Source organism: Mandrillus leucophaeus, unplaced genomic scaffold (genome assembly GCF_000951045.1).
Source record: "Mandrillus leucophaeus isolate KB7577 unplaced genomic scaffold, Mleu.le_1.0 Scaffold670, whole genome shotgun sequence".
NCBI classification, from domain to species: domain Eukaryota; kingdom Metazoa; phylum Chordata; class Mammalia; order Primates; family Cercopithecidae; genus Mandrillus; species Mandrillus leucophaeus.
Window position 1 is genome coordinate 1,117,682 of NW_012107253.1, and position 17,404 is coordinate 1,135,085.

Below are 17,404 nucleotides of genomic sequence, written 5' to 3' on the forward strand. Positions count from 1 at the left end.
GGGGGGAGGGGGGAGGGGAGGAATTATGTCTAATGTTTTGAAACTATATTTTGACAATTCTAAAGATACTGATTTTTTTTTGTTAATTTCAGCTTAGTTTCAGAAATGAGAATACAAAAATTAAACATAATAGAAAATATCTCTGACATTATTATTTTTAAACCGCAAGTCTTCAAATATATTTCTGGGTAATAAACAAGTGCAGTCCAGGAGTTTGAGGCTGCAGTGAGCTACAGTGTGCCACTGCACTCCAGCCTGGGTGACAGAGCAAGAGCCTGTCTTAACCAAAAAAAAAAAAAAAAAAAAAAAAAGAATAAATACACCTACCTCCATTTGGGGAAAAATTTAATAAAATGGAACACAGGCTGGTTACATGTGGGTATGAAAATTTACAGTGGTCCTCTGTCCCGGGTAAACTAATTTATTTATTTATTTTAAGCAAAACTGAGAAAAATCGCTTTCCTAAAATTTAAAACAAAACAAAACAAAAAAATCTGGAGAACAAACAAGCAAAGTTAAATACTGCCTTCTTATACAGAAAAACTTTGCGTGGCAATTGACATAGGCATGGCTTTGCAAATATTTGGCATTTTAAAAATTTAAGTCACTTAATAGCTTTTAAGAAACATATGCTCTGCAGCCCATTCTACTAATAATAAACAATGGAAATGTATTGTCCCTGCCCCGCCCAGCCCGTCTTCTCTAACACTTTCTGAACGCTTTTCGGAAAGCATGGATATATTCATAAAGGGTAGTTAATTGACAAAAACAGGGACAGGGTAATCTCTCCTTGACAAAAAACTGACAGTGTATACTTAGTTGTTTTCATTATTTATTTTACTCAATTCAAAAAGCATTCTATTGCACAACGTAGACACTAGTATGGCCAACACAAAGGGAAAGATGGTCTTGACCTTCAAGAACCTTACAATTTAATACACACACAGGAATCTTACAATTTAACACACAAGCGAATAAATGAAGGGCAGGGAAAGGAACAAGCTCCTGAAGAGTGTGTGTGTGTTACAAGTGAATCTGTATAAACTATCTCACAATCACTGTGGACTTTTTAAGATAATGAGAATCAGTAACACAATAAGGGACTGTTATGCCTTCAGAAGTGCTGAGGTGAGAGAAACATGACTATAGGGAAATTACTCAAAAAAGTTTGGAATCCTTAAATTCTATATACAAATATGTAAATATCTACATAGAACCTACTCCCCTATCACATATGCCTCATGTTTCATGTTTCTTGTACTCATACCATCAATTTATCTGTTTTCTTTCTCACTTAACAATTTTTACCCTGAATAGACCATTCGCTAAAAGTTTTATTAATAACTTAAAAAAATTCTGTAAACAGCATGCCATGAACTTATATTATAGACTTATATAGTGGCAAAACATGGCGTTCTGCTCTTTAATTTATTCAAAACTACTTTCCAGTTAAGAACTATCAATCTTCTAGTGTCTTCACATTTATCTCTAGAAACAGTGGCCGGCTTTCAAAACTTGGTGAAAGATCTTTCCAAGATCTGAACATCTCCAATATCTGCCTCAGAGAAAATTTAGTTTCCACCACATCATGCGTTCCTGCTAACAATCATTAAAATAAATAAAAGAACTATAAGGTTGGTTTATTTGCAGATACAAGAACAGCTTGCTTAACTCACCATTTAAAAAGCCAGCACTTCATACTAGCCTTATTATCTGAAGCATAATCAAAATAATAAACTACTGTTGTGGGACTTTGGAATTTCTAATTAAGTTATGGAGACTTAAATCAAGAAATATGAATATTCATAAAACCCAGTAACCTTTTAGGCAAAGTAAAAAAGTGAAAGAAATAAACAAATGCTCTTGGAATTCAGAAAGAAAATTAACTATGGTATTGAGAGAAACCAAGAAAGAGAAGGAATCAAAGCAGAGCTAGGATACAGAAGGAAACAGAAAATGACAGCTTAATGCTCATTACAGAATAAGAGTGAGTCACCCATAGAGACCATTTTCAGTGTTCTTGTGAATTTAACCTCTAGTCTAACCTTTTAATGAAAAGGCTGTAATTTTTAGAGTGGCCCAGAAAGGTGACCTTATGTCTCAGGTGTCAGAGCCACACCCAGGTCTCCTGATTCCCAATGATACTCCCTAATGCCTTACTTGCTCTGGCTGTAGTGTCTTGAGAGTTGGAGCTGCTTTTAATCCTACTGGTCAGCTACACAGCTGCAGGAGGGGCCCTAGGTTACCTATTCAGAAATTCAGATCTTAAAATGCCATAAGTGATAAAAGTAGATACAGTTCCCCTCCTTCAGCCAATGCAAGGATCCTAGTTACAGAGAAGAAATGGTGTGCCAAGACAACACCCTTAATTCTTACGCATTTCACCCTTTCTATCTTTTATACTTACCAATTTATCAGTCCCATGATCTGTCTTCACCTCAGAACTAAGTGGAAGAAATAAGTCTGTTGTATGCTCTGGGGGAGGTACCTCCCCAAGAACTATCAACCCCTGCAGGATAGAGAGGAGAAAAATAACATAAGTGAGCAGTATAAATTTCAAATTTAATTTAGGAGTTAGTCTCAAAAGGACTGCTGGTGTACTAGAGGCCCCCCTCTTTCTTACCCTATGGTTCAGAAACAAACTATACCAGCAGCAGCTTTGTTTTCCCAAAGAGTTATTTCAACAAGAAGCAGACCCAGGCTCCCCTCTCTGCCACTTGACTAATCTGACCTACATGGCTCATCAGCCATTTAGCATATTTATTCATATCTTTCAGATCTGAACTCTTTACCAGATTATGGCATTTTATATCATATTACTAGACTCCACTAGATTAACAGCAGCAATGCAGTTTTTCTAGACAACAAATGCAGTTTATGAATTACTAAGCTGAAAATGCTACTATTATCAGTCATGTACTCCACCAACTATACCTGCACAAACAAAACTCAATGAAACAAATGTGGAACAGTCCCCTACAAGTTATCAGAAACCAAGAGCTTTCTTAAAAGCTGGCCCAAAGGCACCTGTTTTTCATAAGCATAAATATTACTTCAGATTAAGTTCCTGCTTGACAATTTCAAATTCAGACCTTTGGAAGTCATTCCAGGAAACAATTTACATAAAAAGAAATTAAAAATGAACCCACAAGTTCTCCTCACAGTAGGTATAATGAGCCAGGATGGGTAAAGGCAGAAGTTATCTTATTAAGGAAAAAAAAATACTACACACGAATCCCACCACGGATGCAGGATGCAAGAAGAGGTGACAAAAATAAGGCTATGACACTATATAACCGGAAGACTGGGATGCAAGCGATCAGGGATCCCAAACTCTTTCTCTGGTCGAAAAAAGAGAGATATAACTAGATTAAGAAGCTCTTAATGGAAATTTTGTATCAGAATCACCTGGTGAACCTTATCAAACTATACTGGCTTAGGTCCAACATCTACTCAGTACCTCTGGGGGTGGGGCCAGGTAGTCTACCTTTTCATGGGGGAAGAGTGCAGGAGGGGGGCAGGGCATGGTGGGTACATGGAGGTGGGTGTCTGTGTCTGTGTCTCTCTCTCTCTCTCTTCCCCGCTACGTTACCCAGGCTGATCCTGGGCTCCAGCAATCCTCCCACTTCAGCCTCTGGAGTAGGTGGGATTACATGTGCCTACCACCATGCCCAGAGCAGGATATTCTACTATTCTTTAAAAGCTCCCCGGTAAGTCCTAAACTTGTAAAGTTGAAAAACACCAGACTTGATTAGTTTGGACTCAAAGAACATCCTAAAGTATAGATTTAGGGGACCAGAGATTGTGACTGTATTAGTCTGAGCTCTCTAGGCCATACAACAGACTCTTACGAGCCACTAAACCAGATGATCCATCCCTGGGGTCCTTGTAACTAAAAAACCAATATGAAACATGAGCTGCAGAAAAGGGGGGAAAACATTAAGAAAGAAAAATAGAATTTTTTTTTTTTTTAGACGGAGTTTTGCTCTTGTTGCCCAGGCTAGAGTGCAATGGCACGGTCTTTGGCTCACTGCAACATCCACCTCCCAGGTTCAGGCAATTCTCCTGCCTCAGTCTCCTGAGTAACTGGGATTACAGGCATGTACTACCATGCCCGGCTAATTTTGTATTTTTAGTAGAGACGGGTTTCTCTATGTCGAGGCTGGTCTCGAACTCCTGAACTCAGGTCATCCGCCCACCTCGGCCTCCCAAACTGCTGGGATTACAGGCGTGAGCCATTGCGCCCAGACTTATTTCAGCTTTTTAAGAAGAAATATGTATCTCTTTTTCTTTTGAAAGCAAAAGAAGCACTGCCTACCTATTCTGGAATATGACTACACTTAGCCTATACCAAAAATGAGAGGCCCGGCATGGTGGCTCACACCTGTAATCCCAGCACTTTGGGAGGCTGAGGCGGGTGGATTACATGAGGTCATCAGGAGTTCCCTGGCCAACATGGTGAAACCCCATCTCTACTAAAAATACAAAAATTGCCCAGGTGTCGTGGCACATGTCTGTAGTCCCAGCTACTCGGGAGGCTGAAGAAGGAGAATCGCTTGAACTCAGGAGGCAGAGGTCGCAGTGAGTCGAGATCGCACCATTGCTCTCCAGCCTGGGCGACAGACCAAGGCTCTATCTCCAACAACAACAAAAATGAATTGGAGGCTGGGTACGGTAGCTTACACCTGTAAACTTAGCACTTTGGGAGGCTGAGGCCAGGAGTGGGAGACCAGCCTGGCCAACACAGTGAAACTCCGTCTCCAGCAAAAACACAAAAAATTAGCCAGGCGTGGTGGCGAGCCCCTGTAATCCCAGCTACTTGGGAGGCTGAGGCAGGAGAATCGCTTGAACCTGGAAGGCGTAGATTGCAGTGAGCCAAGACTGCGCCACTGCACTCCAGTCTGGGCAATACGAGTGAAACTCCAACTCAAAATTTAAAAAATTAAAAAAAAAAAAAAAAAAAAAGAACTGGAGTCTCCTCAGAAACAAGAGAAAGGTCATTAACTAGTAAGCAAGAAACATTTACCCTAGCCTTTAAAATGAGGTTTCTCTGGTTAAAAGAACTTCTGCTTCAAAATACTTTCTTCCCTAAACAAAAGCATAAAATACACCTTACAAACTTTATCATGTCCAAGTAAAAACTATTTGCAAAAGACAGCTATCTTGTACATCACTGCCTTCTAAAAATGTTGTATTCAACAGATACTCCCTGCTTAAGGGCCCAAACTGCCTTCCTGTTTCCTGTATAAAGCAAGTCAAAAATCATTTTAGTATTCAAATTTTCCCATAACCAGTTCCTTTTTTTAAGATCGATTTCCAACTACTTTCCCCAAATATCTCTGTTAGTGTTATACCAATTGCATCATCTCCTAGACAAATGTTTCAATGTATGTGAAGCTGTTGCTGCTGCTGGAGGTAGGGGTTATTGGTCAGTTAAAGGTTAAAAAAAAACTGAATTAACGGTTAAAACATGAGCTGTTCATCTTTATTCATACTGATTTTTATATTTTATCAGTCCAAATTGCTGTTCATCCTTCCAAAGAGATTTTCAACAAGTCCCACCTCCTTCCAAGAAAATGCCCTGGTTAATGAGTTCCTACTTGCTTTATCCATACTGCCAGATGACCTAAAGCATGGTGATTTTATCTTACATTCTGTGTATTTAAATCTCATTTCCACAGCATTCATAATCTTATGCCACATTATTTATTTCACTTATTATTGCCTCAGTTTCTTGTTTGTTGAGACAGGGTCAAGCTCTGTCACCCAGGCTGGAGTGCAGTGGCATGGTCACGAATCACTGTAATCTCCCCCTCCCGGGATCAAGTGATCCTCCCACCTCAATCCCATAAATAGCTGGGATAACAGGTGCATGCCACCATATCCAGCTAATTTTTAAATTTTTTTTTTGGTAGAGATGGGGTTTCACCAAGTTGCTCAGGCTGGTCTCGAACTCTTGGACTCAAGTAATGCACTTGCCTCGAACTCCCAAAGTGCTGGGATAACAGGTGCAAGCCACCACACCCAGCTAATTATTCTATTTTTTGGTAGAGATGGAATTTCACCACGTTGCCCAGGCTCATCTCAAACTCCTGGACTCAAGCAATTCACCTGCCTCGGCCTTTCTTTTTTTTTTTTTTTTGAGACGGAGTCTTGCTCTGTCGCCCAGGCAGGAGTGCAGTGGCCGGATCTCAGCTCACTGCAAGCTCCGCCTCCCGGGTTTACGCCATTCTCCTGCCTCAGCCTCCCGAGTAGCTGGGACTACAGGCGCCCGCCACCTCACCCGGCTAGGTTTTTGTATTTTTTAGTAGAGACGGGGTTTCACTGTGTTAGCCAGGATGGTCTCGATCTCTTGACCTCGTGATCCGCCCGTCTCGGCCTCCCAAAGTGCTGGAATTACAGGCTTGAGCCACCGCGCCCGGCCCTCGGCCTTTCAAAGTGCTGGAATTACACATGCAAGCCGTTGCACCCAGCCTTTAATTGTTAACTTATGTTAGTTTCTTGAAGATGTGGACAAAATACAAATATATTTAAATGCCCCATGTCTCCTAGCAGAGTCATACACCAAGAAAATAAATGCATAGCAAATATTTGTCGAGTTGTATAAATTTTTTTCTAACAGGAAAATATTAAGTTTATAATAATTATAGCCAGAAGATAAATCCAACAATTAGATATAAAATTACTCCTTCAATTTTTTTCAGTTATATGAAAGGATACAGTATTTTCCAAAGGGAAGAATTTTTCCTTAAACTACAGAATAATTTCGAAATACAACCCTCAGAGAGACGATGGAGACACCCTCTCCTAAAAGAGTATAATAAAACTTGGTAGGAACCATCTATTCATTGACATCATTTTATAGACCCACAGAGGATGTAGGTCAAAGCTTATGTCTCTACAGGTCAACACACGGCAGAACTGGGGCAAAAGGCTGGATCTAACTAATACTTCACTTCTTTTGTGTTCATTTAAATCAGTCATTTATCCACTCATCAGCATTTGTTAGGTGCTAAGGATACAAGAAAAAATAAGAGACCTATCCCTCTCCCCTAACCCATCCTTCAAAGTGCTTATTACATTCTAATACTGGGGGCAAAGAAAAACAATGTAAATAGATAAATGTTATGTACTATATTAGAAGGTATTAAATGCTAAAGAGAACAAAATACAGGATAGTGAGGGGATTAAGAAGTGGAAATGGTGAAGGAGGTCGTGACGGCTCATGCCTATAATTCCAGCACTTTGAGAAGCCAATGCAGGAGGATTACTTGAGGCCAGGAGTTCAGGACCAGCCCGGGCAACATGGCAAAACCCTATCTCCAACATACACACATAAAAATAATAAAAATTAGCCCGGTGTAATGTCACACCTGTAGTTCCAGATATTCAGGAGGATCACTTAAGCCCAGGAGAGAAAGAGAGATACAAGTGCAAGGGGATACTACAGGCGTATGCCACCACCAAAAAATACAGTTTTTTATATTTTTAGTAGAGAAGGGGTTTCACCATGTTGCCCAGGCTGGTTGTAAACTCTTGGGGCCAAGAGATCTACCCTCCCTGGCCTCCCAAAGTGCCAGGTTGCAGGCATGAGCCACTGTGCCCTGCTTGAATGTTTATTTGAAGACAGAATCAACCAGCTATGTCAATGTGCTTACAAGATAGGAGGGAAAATAGTCAGAGACACTGCCAAGGTTTCTAGCTTCCACAACCAGAAGAATGGAACTCCTCTTAATTTGTTTAGAGGACATTTGAATACACATTAGTTTTAATTAAACCTATTTTTGAAAATATGTGCTCAAGTGTTACAATGATGCAACCAACAGTCATCCGTACACTGTCCATTGCCCCCAAGATATCTAAGTTCACTGTGGCGTTCAAAACCAAACACTGGATCCTCTAATTTAATCGGTACCTCATACCAAAAAGGATGAAAACAGCTAAAAAGAGGCTGAACAAATAAAAAGCATCCAAGTAGGTAAGAGTCATTCATGCAGGTAGCATCTATTGAGTGGCTACCATGTGCAAGGTAGTGTGAAAACACAATAATAAAATAAAAACAGATTCTACCATAAGGAGTTTATGTTCATTTAGCTTTGAACAGACAAGGAGACAAAGTATTACGACAGTACTATAACAGAAGTTGAGAGAAGGTGATGTCAGAGCAGAAAAGAACCTAACTGAAGAGACTGATGAAAGTGAGGCTTTACAGAGGAGGTCTACATAATTACAATCCCCCAAATATACTTAATATATTTTGAGCTATAGTTATTCATTAATTATGCACTTAATAACTTTGCCCTTTTCTGTATACAATGTTTCATTATGCCACAATAACATTTATTTGGGATAAAGTTTACTCATGTTTAATAACCATGAAAAGAAAGGTTAGCATTAGCTGAGAAACCTTCGTAACGTTCCACTCCACACCTCTCATGGCTCCCCCAACGTGGGCTTCCCTAACAATCCAGGTTTAAACTGGGTCAATGTTGAATAGCTGTGGCATTAGCCTGGGGGCAGTGAACTTAGAGCCACTGTACTATGAAATAGCAACTTACAGAAGCCAAAGAAAAAGGTCAAGAGTCTCCTTTTCCTTCACCATGTCCCGAGTCAGAGCCAGGATCATGCTTAGATTGCACAGGCCTAGAAAACTCCAAGGCTGAAGCAAGCTTCTGCTTTACACAAGGACCAAAGGAATTGGAATAGGTCACAGTTACATGCAGCCTTAATACCTCCTAAATGATTCCTCTGTGGATGGACCCTCTCTTAACTGTATTTGCAATACAGCTAACAGGCAATTTCACATACTTCCTTACATCACTCTATCAGGTCAATCTTCCCTATGCATCTCAAGATAAACCAGTGACCCCACTGCAGACCAGTTCCACAAGAATAACCCTGGGCTACCTTGAAAAGATAAGTTGTCTACAATGCTTTAAAAACCCTATTAAGATGAGAACCTCAAGAGCTTTACGAAAATTTGGAAGAGAAAGGTGTTCTAAGCTTCTGCAGTTCCCATTCAGCTCTTTCCCTATTCAAAAGTTTCAATACTCTTCCACCTTCCATCTTCTTAACATTTCCATCCTCAGCTACAGCTGTGCAATCTCAAAGAGTAGTCAGAAGAGGGGATTTTAAAAAACAACATAAGAGTCAAGCCAGTGCTTCTGGGAGGCCAAGGCAAGGAGGATCACTTGAGGTGATCACCTGGATAACATAGTGAGACCCCATCCTTTAAAAAAAAAAAAAAAAAAAAAACCTTTAACAATTAGTCAGGCATGGTGGGACTCGCCTATGGTCCCAGCTACTTGTACTTGCAAGGCTAAGGTAGAAGGATAGCTTGAGCCCAAGAGTTTCAGGTTACAGTGAACTATATGATCTGGCCATTGCACCTCAGCCTGGGCAACGGAGCAAGACCCTGCCTCTTAAAACCTGCTTAGTCCCTATTCTTTCCCCTTATTTATCAGGTGTGAAATTTCAATAAATATGTTTCAGTGAAATGATGAAAAGGACAAAACAGTAAAATATGTTAGGAAAAAAAAATGCTTTTGAATCAGATAAAAAATCCTGAGTTTAAATTTAGCTCTGCCTTTTACAAGCTTCTGAAGATTTACTCTGATCATTAAACAAACATACATGAGTAAACTTTTAATTAGTATACACTCAAGGTACATATATTGTTTTCCTTTCCCCTTCTAAAGCATGGAAGAGTTTCTTTTTAAAAAACAAGCTGACAAACTATGAAAATTAAAAGAGCACAAAAGCATGGAGAAGTAGTACAGAAGGGTTCCCAGAAATTGTATTCTTTCTCCAGAGAGTAACATTATTCCCAAAAGGGACTCTACTCCACAGCTTGGAAGGTAATACCTACCTTCTGACAGAACAGAAACTGGTGTCTGCATCCTAGAATCACCTAGCAGTAGTCACAAATACCTTTTTTTTTTTTTTTTTTTGGTAATACGCCACTTAAATAAAATTAATGTTAACAAACAACAAAGTAAATCCTTAAAAAGAAAAAGAAAAGCCCCACCATCCCTCCAATCTCCCACCGAAAGACAAATTACAACTCAACAGCCTATCACCAAGATTCAACCTATCACCTAGGTTCATCTCCCAAAAAAAAAAAAAAAAAAAAGGTCTGTACAACCCAGGCAGCTCTGGCAAATCTTGGTGCAGCATGGAAAACGTGAACACCAACTCACTTAACCAAAACAAATAGGAAAAAATTTCTTCCATTTCAATAACTTAAAAAAAAAAAAACAAAACAAAACCCCAAGCACTTAAAGTGATTACTAACTTGAGCAACAGCTCTGCAGCCTGATACTCATATCTCAGCTCTGCACACTCACTTGGATGTGTAACCATGAACAAACTACTTGACTGACTTTCCACTGTTTATCTCGAAAATCATGAATGAGAATAAAATGCTTAGCACAGTGCCTGATATATCACAAGTGCTCAAAAACTGTTAATTACAGTGTTACATAAAGACTAAATGTATGTGAATATATCATTGGGGGAAAATTCCATGGCTTGTTAGAGCAAGTTGAATATTGTCTCTTCCAAATTTATGTTCACCCAGAACCTGTGAATATTACCTTGTTTGGAAAAAGGGTCTTTGCAGTTGTAATCAAGTTATGAGACCTTTAGTGTGGGCTCTAAATTCAATATGCCTGGTGTCCTCCTAACATGGAAATCTGGACACAGATGCAAAGAGAAAGACAGTCATGTGAAGATGGAGGCAGCAACTGGAGTGATGTAGCTACAGGCCAAGAACACCAAGGACTAGCACAACATCATAAACTGGAAAAAGATAAGGAAGGATTCTTCCCTAGAGCCTCCAGAGAGAGCATGGCCCTGCTGACACCATTGATTTCAGACTTCAGGCCTCCAGAACGGTGAGAGAACAAATTTCTGATTTAAGCCATCCCATTTGTGATAGTTTGTTACGACAGTCTAGGAAACTAATCCATTTGTTGAAAAATAAATGTATAAATACAACAGGTAAAGCTGTGAGTTTTCTTGATGCATTACTTACTGAACTATCAACCCAGTGTTATTCTTCCTATCAGAACTCTGTAATAGACACCGTATATTTAGACTGCAAAGAAGTAAAAGATTGATTATGATGTTGTATTTTACAGACCAAGAAACTGAAGCTCAGAAAAGTTAAGTGACTTTTCTTCTCAAGGTTCATGTAAGCATCTGGTAGCAAAGTCACAACTCGAAGCAAAAATTTACCAAGTCCAAGTATGGTGCTTAATACAATTTGCTTTGAATGATGAAACTCTTGGATAATCAACATATATTTATGTGCCAAATAACATTATGGTCAATGACAGACCACATATACAATGATGGTCTTAGAAGATTTTAGTACAGCTGAAGATTTCCTGTCATAACACAAAGCACTACTCATGTGTTTGTGGTGATGCTGGTGTAAAGAAACCTACAGTGCTGCTATTAAAAGTATACCACATATAATTATGTACAGTAAGAATATAATAGTTGATAATAAACAACTATGTTACTGTTAAAAACACTTATTTCTTATAATAAAAAGTGTTATGTATTTACTATACTACACTTTTAATCATCAGAGTGTACTTCTACTCATTAAAAAAAGTGAACTGTGAAACAGCCTCCGGCAGATCCTTCTGTTAGCACTGTCACAGGCAATGGAAAGCTCCGTGTGTGTTGTTGGCCCTGAAGACCTAACAGTGGAACAAGATGTGAAGGTGGAAGACAGTAATACCGACAAACCTGACCCTGTGTGCGCCTATGTTCATGTGTGTGTTTCTTAGTTTTTAGCAAAACAGTTTAAAAAATGAAACTTTTCATTTTAAAATGAAAACTTTTAAAGATAGAAAAAAACTTGTAGAATAAGGTGTGAAGAAGATATTTTTGTACAATGACAAGGTGTTTGTGTTTTAGGCTAAGTGTTATTACAAAAGAGTCAGAAAGTTTTAAAAACTTAAAAGTTTATAAAGCAAAAAGTTACAGTAAGCTAAGGTTAATTTATTACTGAAAAAATCTTTAGAATAAATGTAGTGTAGCCTCCGTGTACAGTGTTTATAAAGTTTATAGTAATGTACAATCATGTCCTAGGCCTTTCACATTCAGTCACCTTTCACCCACTGACTCACCCAGAGCAACTTGCAGTCCTGCAAGCTCCATTCATGGTTTAAGTGCCCTATACAGGTGTATCATTTTTATCTTTTCTATTATATTTTTACTGTATTTTTCTATGTTTAGATATGTTTAAATACATAAATCTTTACTACTAATTGCCTACAGTATTCAGTATAGTAGCATGATGTACTGGTTTATAGCCTAGAAGCAATAGGCTATACCATATTGTCTTAGTGTATAGTAGGTCATACCACCTCAGCTTGTATGTATGTATGTATGTATGTATGTATGTATGTATGTATGTACGTACATGAGATGGAGACTCGCTCTGCCTTGCCCAGGCTGGAGTGCAGTGTTGCAATCTCAGCTCACTGGACCCTCCATCTCCTGGGTTCCAGTGATTCTCCTGTCTCAGCCTACCGAGTAGCTGGGGTTACAGATACCCGACACCACACCTGGCTAATTTTTTTTGTATTTTTAATAGAGACAGGGGTTTCACCATGTTGGCCAGGCTAGTCTTGAACTCCTGACCTCAGGTGATCCACCCACCTCGGCCTCCCACTCCTTGCCTCCCAAAGTGCTGAGATTACAGGCACGAGCCACCGCGCCCAGCCCTCAGCTTATATTTAAGTGCACTCTATGATGTTCACACACCAATGAAATCACCTAACAACACATTTCTGTTTCCCTTTCATTAAGCAACATGTGACGGTATACACAAAACTCCAGATTATTTTCCAGATATTTAGAAATACTTTTCAGATATTTTGAAAGTTTCTGAAAACTGCTCTGTCACTGCTTCTGAGTGATGAGCTGAAGAATAAAGCATGAAACAAATGAGGTGATATCTTCTTATACACAACTAGTGAGACTATAAACTGACCCTGCCAAAAACAAATGAGGTATCTTCTTTTTTTTCTTTTGAGTCTCGCTCTGTCGCCCAGGCTGGAGGGCAGTGGCACGATCTCCGCCGCCTCCCAGGTTAACGCCATTCTCCTGCCTCAGCCTCCCTAGAAGCTGGGACTACAGGCGCCTGCCACCATGCCCAGCTAATTTTTTTGTATTTTCAGTAGAGATGGGGTTTCACCGTGTTCGCCAGGATGGTCTCAATCTCCTGACCTCGTGATCTGCCCGCCTCGGCCTCCCACAGTGCTGGGATTACAGGCGTGAGCCACCACGCCCGGCCGAGGTATCTTCTTATACACAACTAGTGAGACTATAAACTGACAACTAGTGAGACTATAAACTGACACTGCCAAAATACTTCTCTAAAGTATGCATTAAGAACATAAAAGAGCATTCATATCTTTGACTAAGATAAAGATACCTGTCATGGCATACTTAATATTAATAATAAGCTTAACTTAAATAGTCAACAATGAAAGGCAATAGCATGCAGCCAATAAAAACGTTTTCCAAAAACCAAATGGGAAATATTCAGGGCACATATGTAACATGACTGTGTTTGAACAAATTACTTATGTGCTAGGAAAATGTACCATAATGTTGGTAGTGAGATAATTTTGAGCTGTTGTGTTTTTTGATTTTGTTTTGGGGTGGGGGGGTGTTTTTTATACTTCTGTGTAATCTCAAAGTTTCCTGAGAATTGATACACAGTATTTCATCAGTTCTAACAGGTACTTTCCCCACATGTCAACAACTTTTAAATCAAGATGCATTTTACAATTGCTGTTATGCCCTAGTTTAACTGAAATAATTTCTTTGTTGTACTTAAAATAATGGTACATCTTACAATCAATAGCATCTTAAGTTCTATGAAATGTGGCAGTTTTATAACAGGCAGCTAAAATAACACAACATATACACATATATAAACCCACATATATATTTATGAATGTATATAAAAAGATGAAGCAACACTTATGACTACTATTGTACTAATCTCAGTTGTTACTAAGAGACTCTAGTTCTCAAATATAGAAATTCCCACTTAACTACTGGCTATAAAAACCTAGAAACAGACACTGAAGAGGTGTCCCTGATAGAGAAAGACTGTGTTTTTCTCCTCAGTATAGGCATATCCAGTCACCTCCTCTTTATTCTTAGTCACCATTCCAGTCCATGTTCTACAAATCTCACTTTAAAATTTCCTTTGTGAAGAGTTGGGAAAGCAAAATGTTCACCAAATCTAGAATGTTTATTAGTTTTGTTCTAGCTAATTTTTAAACAAGTAAATCAGGATTTAATTTGTATGCTACCCTAAGGGAACAAATTAAAAAGAATAAAAAAGTGAGCCCTCTGGACTGTATCCTCAAAGTATGCTCTGTTGAATTTTTTTGGGGGGTGGAATATACACACACAAATACATATACATATACATATACATATACACATAGATATACATATACATATCTTCAATCTGGAAAGAAGCTAGAAGTCTGCAGTGAAATTTTTAGAATAAAAGTTCAAATGATTAAGTAAGCCCACAGAACTTTCACTTCAAACCCTGATCATTTTGTTCATTTTATCAGTTGATCAACCTTTAACTTTTGGCCTACTAATTAATTTAATGGATACTGTTCACAGTAAAGCCATTTTCTTAATTCTTAAGGCTTTGTCTAGTACTAAGGTCAAGGCATTTTGACCCTTAGTTTTAGCAGCAATAGACTTTTTCTAGACATGGGTCTAGATAAAGAAAGAGCTCAGTCATACCAAGCTAATATAAAAAATACTCTGCAAGGATGTAAGCTTCATGAAGGTAGGATTTTTGTTCACTATTTTGACCCTACTATGGGGAACACTGCTGATACATAATAGGCACTTTTCCACAAATCTAACAAATATGACAGTTACATCAATGGCTTGCATTATTCAGTCTGTTTTGTTTCCTATTAACTCAGATACCCACACTATTTTGTTCTAAATACATGTTCAATTAACCATTATATTCTAATAGTGTTTTCCTTCTTATGAGACAGGGTCTTAACTGCCCAGACTGGAGTGTGGTGGCACAATCTTGGCTCACTGCAACCTCCACTTCATGAGCTCAAGTGATCCTCCCACTTCAGCCTCCTAAGTAGCTGGGACTACAGGCACATGCCATCATACTCAGCTAATTTTTTGTATTTTTTGTAAAGACAAGGTCTCCCTATGTTGCCCGGGCTGGCCTCGAACTCCTGAGCTCAAATGATCCTCCTGCCTTGGCCTCCAAAAGTGCTGGGCTCACAAGAGTGAGCCACTACGCACAACTAAATCAGGTTCTTAAACAAATTAAACCACTATATCAGGTCATTAAACCATTTACTTTACAATAGTTAAGACGGGGGTTATGGGGGTTATGAGGTGGGAGGGGAAGAGAGAAAAGCAATATTGATAGTTTTTGGCTCTATTTAAAAACACCAGATACTTATCCCTTACCTTATTAGCACGTATCTGTTTGTAAATGTCTGTTTGCTGACGAATTCGATATTCCAAGTCAGAAACATGAGCCTGAAGCCAGTTCCAGCGGCTGACAATAGCTGCCCGGTCTGCAGCCCATCTCCATTCTGACCTGCGTCTCCTAAAAGGAAATAAACTGAGTGAAATCCAAGAGCAACAGTAATATCTATACCAGATTGGAGGGTGGGGTGGGGGGGTGGAATTTAACTTCTAAAGTCCCTTGCAGAGACTAACTCTAGCGTCAAGAAAAACCCAAGACAGACAGGAACAGGCACCCCCCACTCCTCAGGATGCACATGGATATAAACTTTCAAATAGGTATTTTCCAAATTGAGTGGAACTGCCTTCTAGCATCTTGATACTGTGACACACAGTTTCTCTGAAATCCCACTGATTTCTTCGGAGATAAAAGTATTGTCCCTGCCAAAATAAAATATATATTAAGAATAATCCATACAGGAAATCCAACTGACACTAAGAATTATCAAAACTAATAAAGAAATCGGCAAAAGTGTTCAGTAAAGAATATTTAAAAACTAATAAAGTAGAAAATATTCACTTTTTCAGTACCATTCATAACACCAACAAAACTAATGATACATTAAATATCTTTATAGAGAAAATAATGCCTGAAAGCATAACGATCTATATAAATGGTAGGATACATTTTTTTAGGATGGCGATTCTCATGAACATCTATAAATTCAAAGAAATTCCAATCCAATTGCCTACAGTATTTTTAATGAAAGCTGAGAAACAGATCCAAAAGTTCACATGGAATACAGGACCAACAGCAAAAAATTTGGAAGAAGAAGGCATGATGCAAATTCACATTACCAGATAGCCAGATGTGCTGCAAAACTATATAGAGCCTCAAAACGTAGAACTAGATACATAAAAGATAGAGTAATTTTTTAAAAATCAGTTAAGTGGGGAAAAGATTAAACTATTCAATAAATAGTACTAAAATGGCCAGTTCTTTAGAAGGAAAAAGTAAAATTAGTTCCCTTCAGATATAATTACAAAATTTTGGCATTTCAAATTGCTAAACATGAACAGCCAAACTTACAAGAACATCTTTGGGATTTAGAGCAGGAAGCATTTCTTAGATAAGACACAAATGTATCACCCACTTTTCAACATACAATAGAAAAGCCAATAAAGTTAAAAGGCAAACTACATTTTGGTAGAAGATATCTAAGACATATAACTGGCGATTAAACATCAGAATATGTAACAGAACTCTCAGAAACAGATTAAAAGAAAAAACGACAATCTTAATAGAAATAAATTCACATAAAAGGCAAATAATAAATATATAAAAATGTGTCATCTCATTAAAATTTGGTTAAAATATAAATATTAGGTAAAACATTAAGATGTTTGAAATCTGGATAGGAAAACGCATAGTCTGATAAAGCGAACAGGTGGTGAGAAATGGAAAAGAACAATTAATACATTGCTGGCAACAGTTAAAACTGGAACCAACATTTTTGAAAAATAATTCAGAAATACTTGGTTAGGTGTAAAATGTGCATACCCAACCACCACTATATTGTATTTAATTTTTTTTTCCCTGAATGGGGGGGTCTCATACTCTGTCACTGAGGCTGGATTACGGTGGTGCAGTCATAGCTCACTGTAACCTAGAGCTCCTTTGCTTAAGCTATCCTCCCACCCCAGTCTCCCAAGCAGCTGGGATCAGGAGCATACTACCATACCTGGCATTTTATTATTTTTTTTGGAGACCGAGTTTTGCTCTTGTTGTCCAGGCTGGAGTGCAATGGCGCAATCTCGGCTCACCACAACCTTCACCTCCCGGGTTCAAGCGATTCTCCTGCCTCAGCCTCCTGAGTAGCTGGGATTACAGGAATGC

The 17,404-nt window shown here is 38.7% G+C and overlaps 1 protein-coding gene across 1 annotated transcript in view; it reads right to left on the minus strand.

Moving 5' to 3' along the window:
* The window catches only part of KANSL1 (KAT8 regulatory NSL complex subunit 1), a gene marked incomplete at its 5' end in the record, with an annotated part of 65,204 nt that extends 49,555 nt beyond the window's left edge, over positions 1-15,649 (minus strand). Inside the window, 2 exons of the mRNA XM_012001951.1 lie at positions 2,408-2,509; positions 15,508-15,649. Of these exons, the coding sequence (XP_011857341.1) occupies positions 2,408-2,509; positions 15,508-15,649 (244 nt within the window). The remainder of the gene's footprint in view (positions 1-2,407; positions 2,510-15,507) is intronic.
* Positions 15,650-17,404: the final 1,755 nt, after the last annotated feature.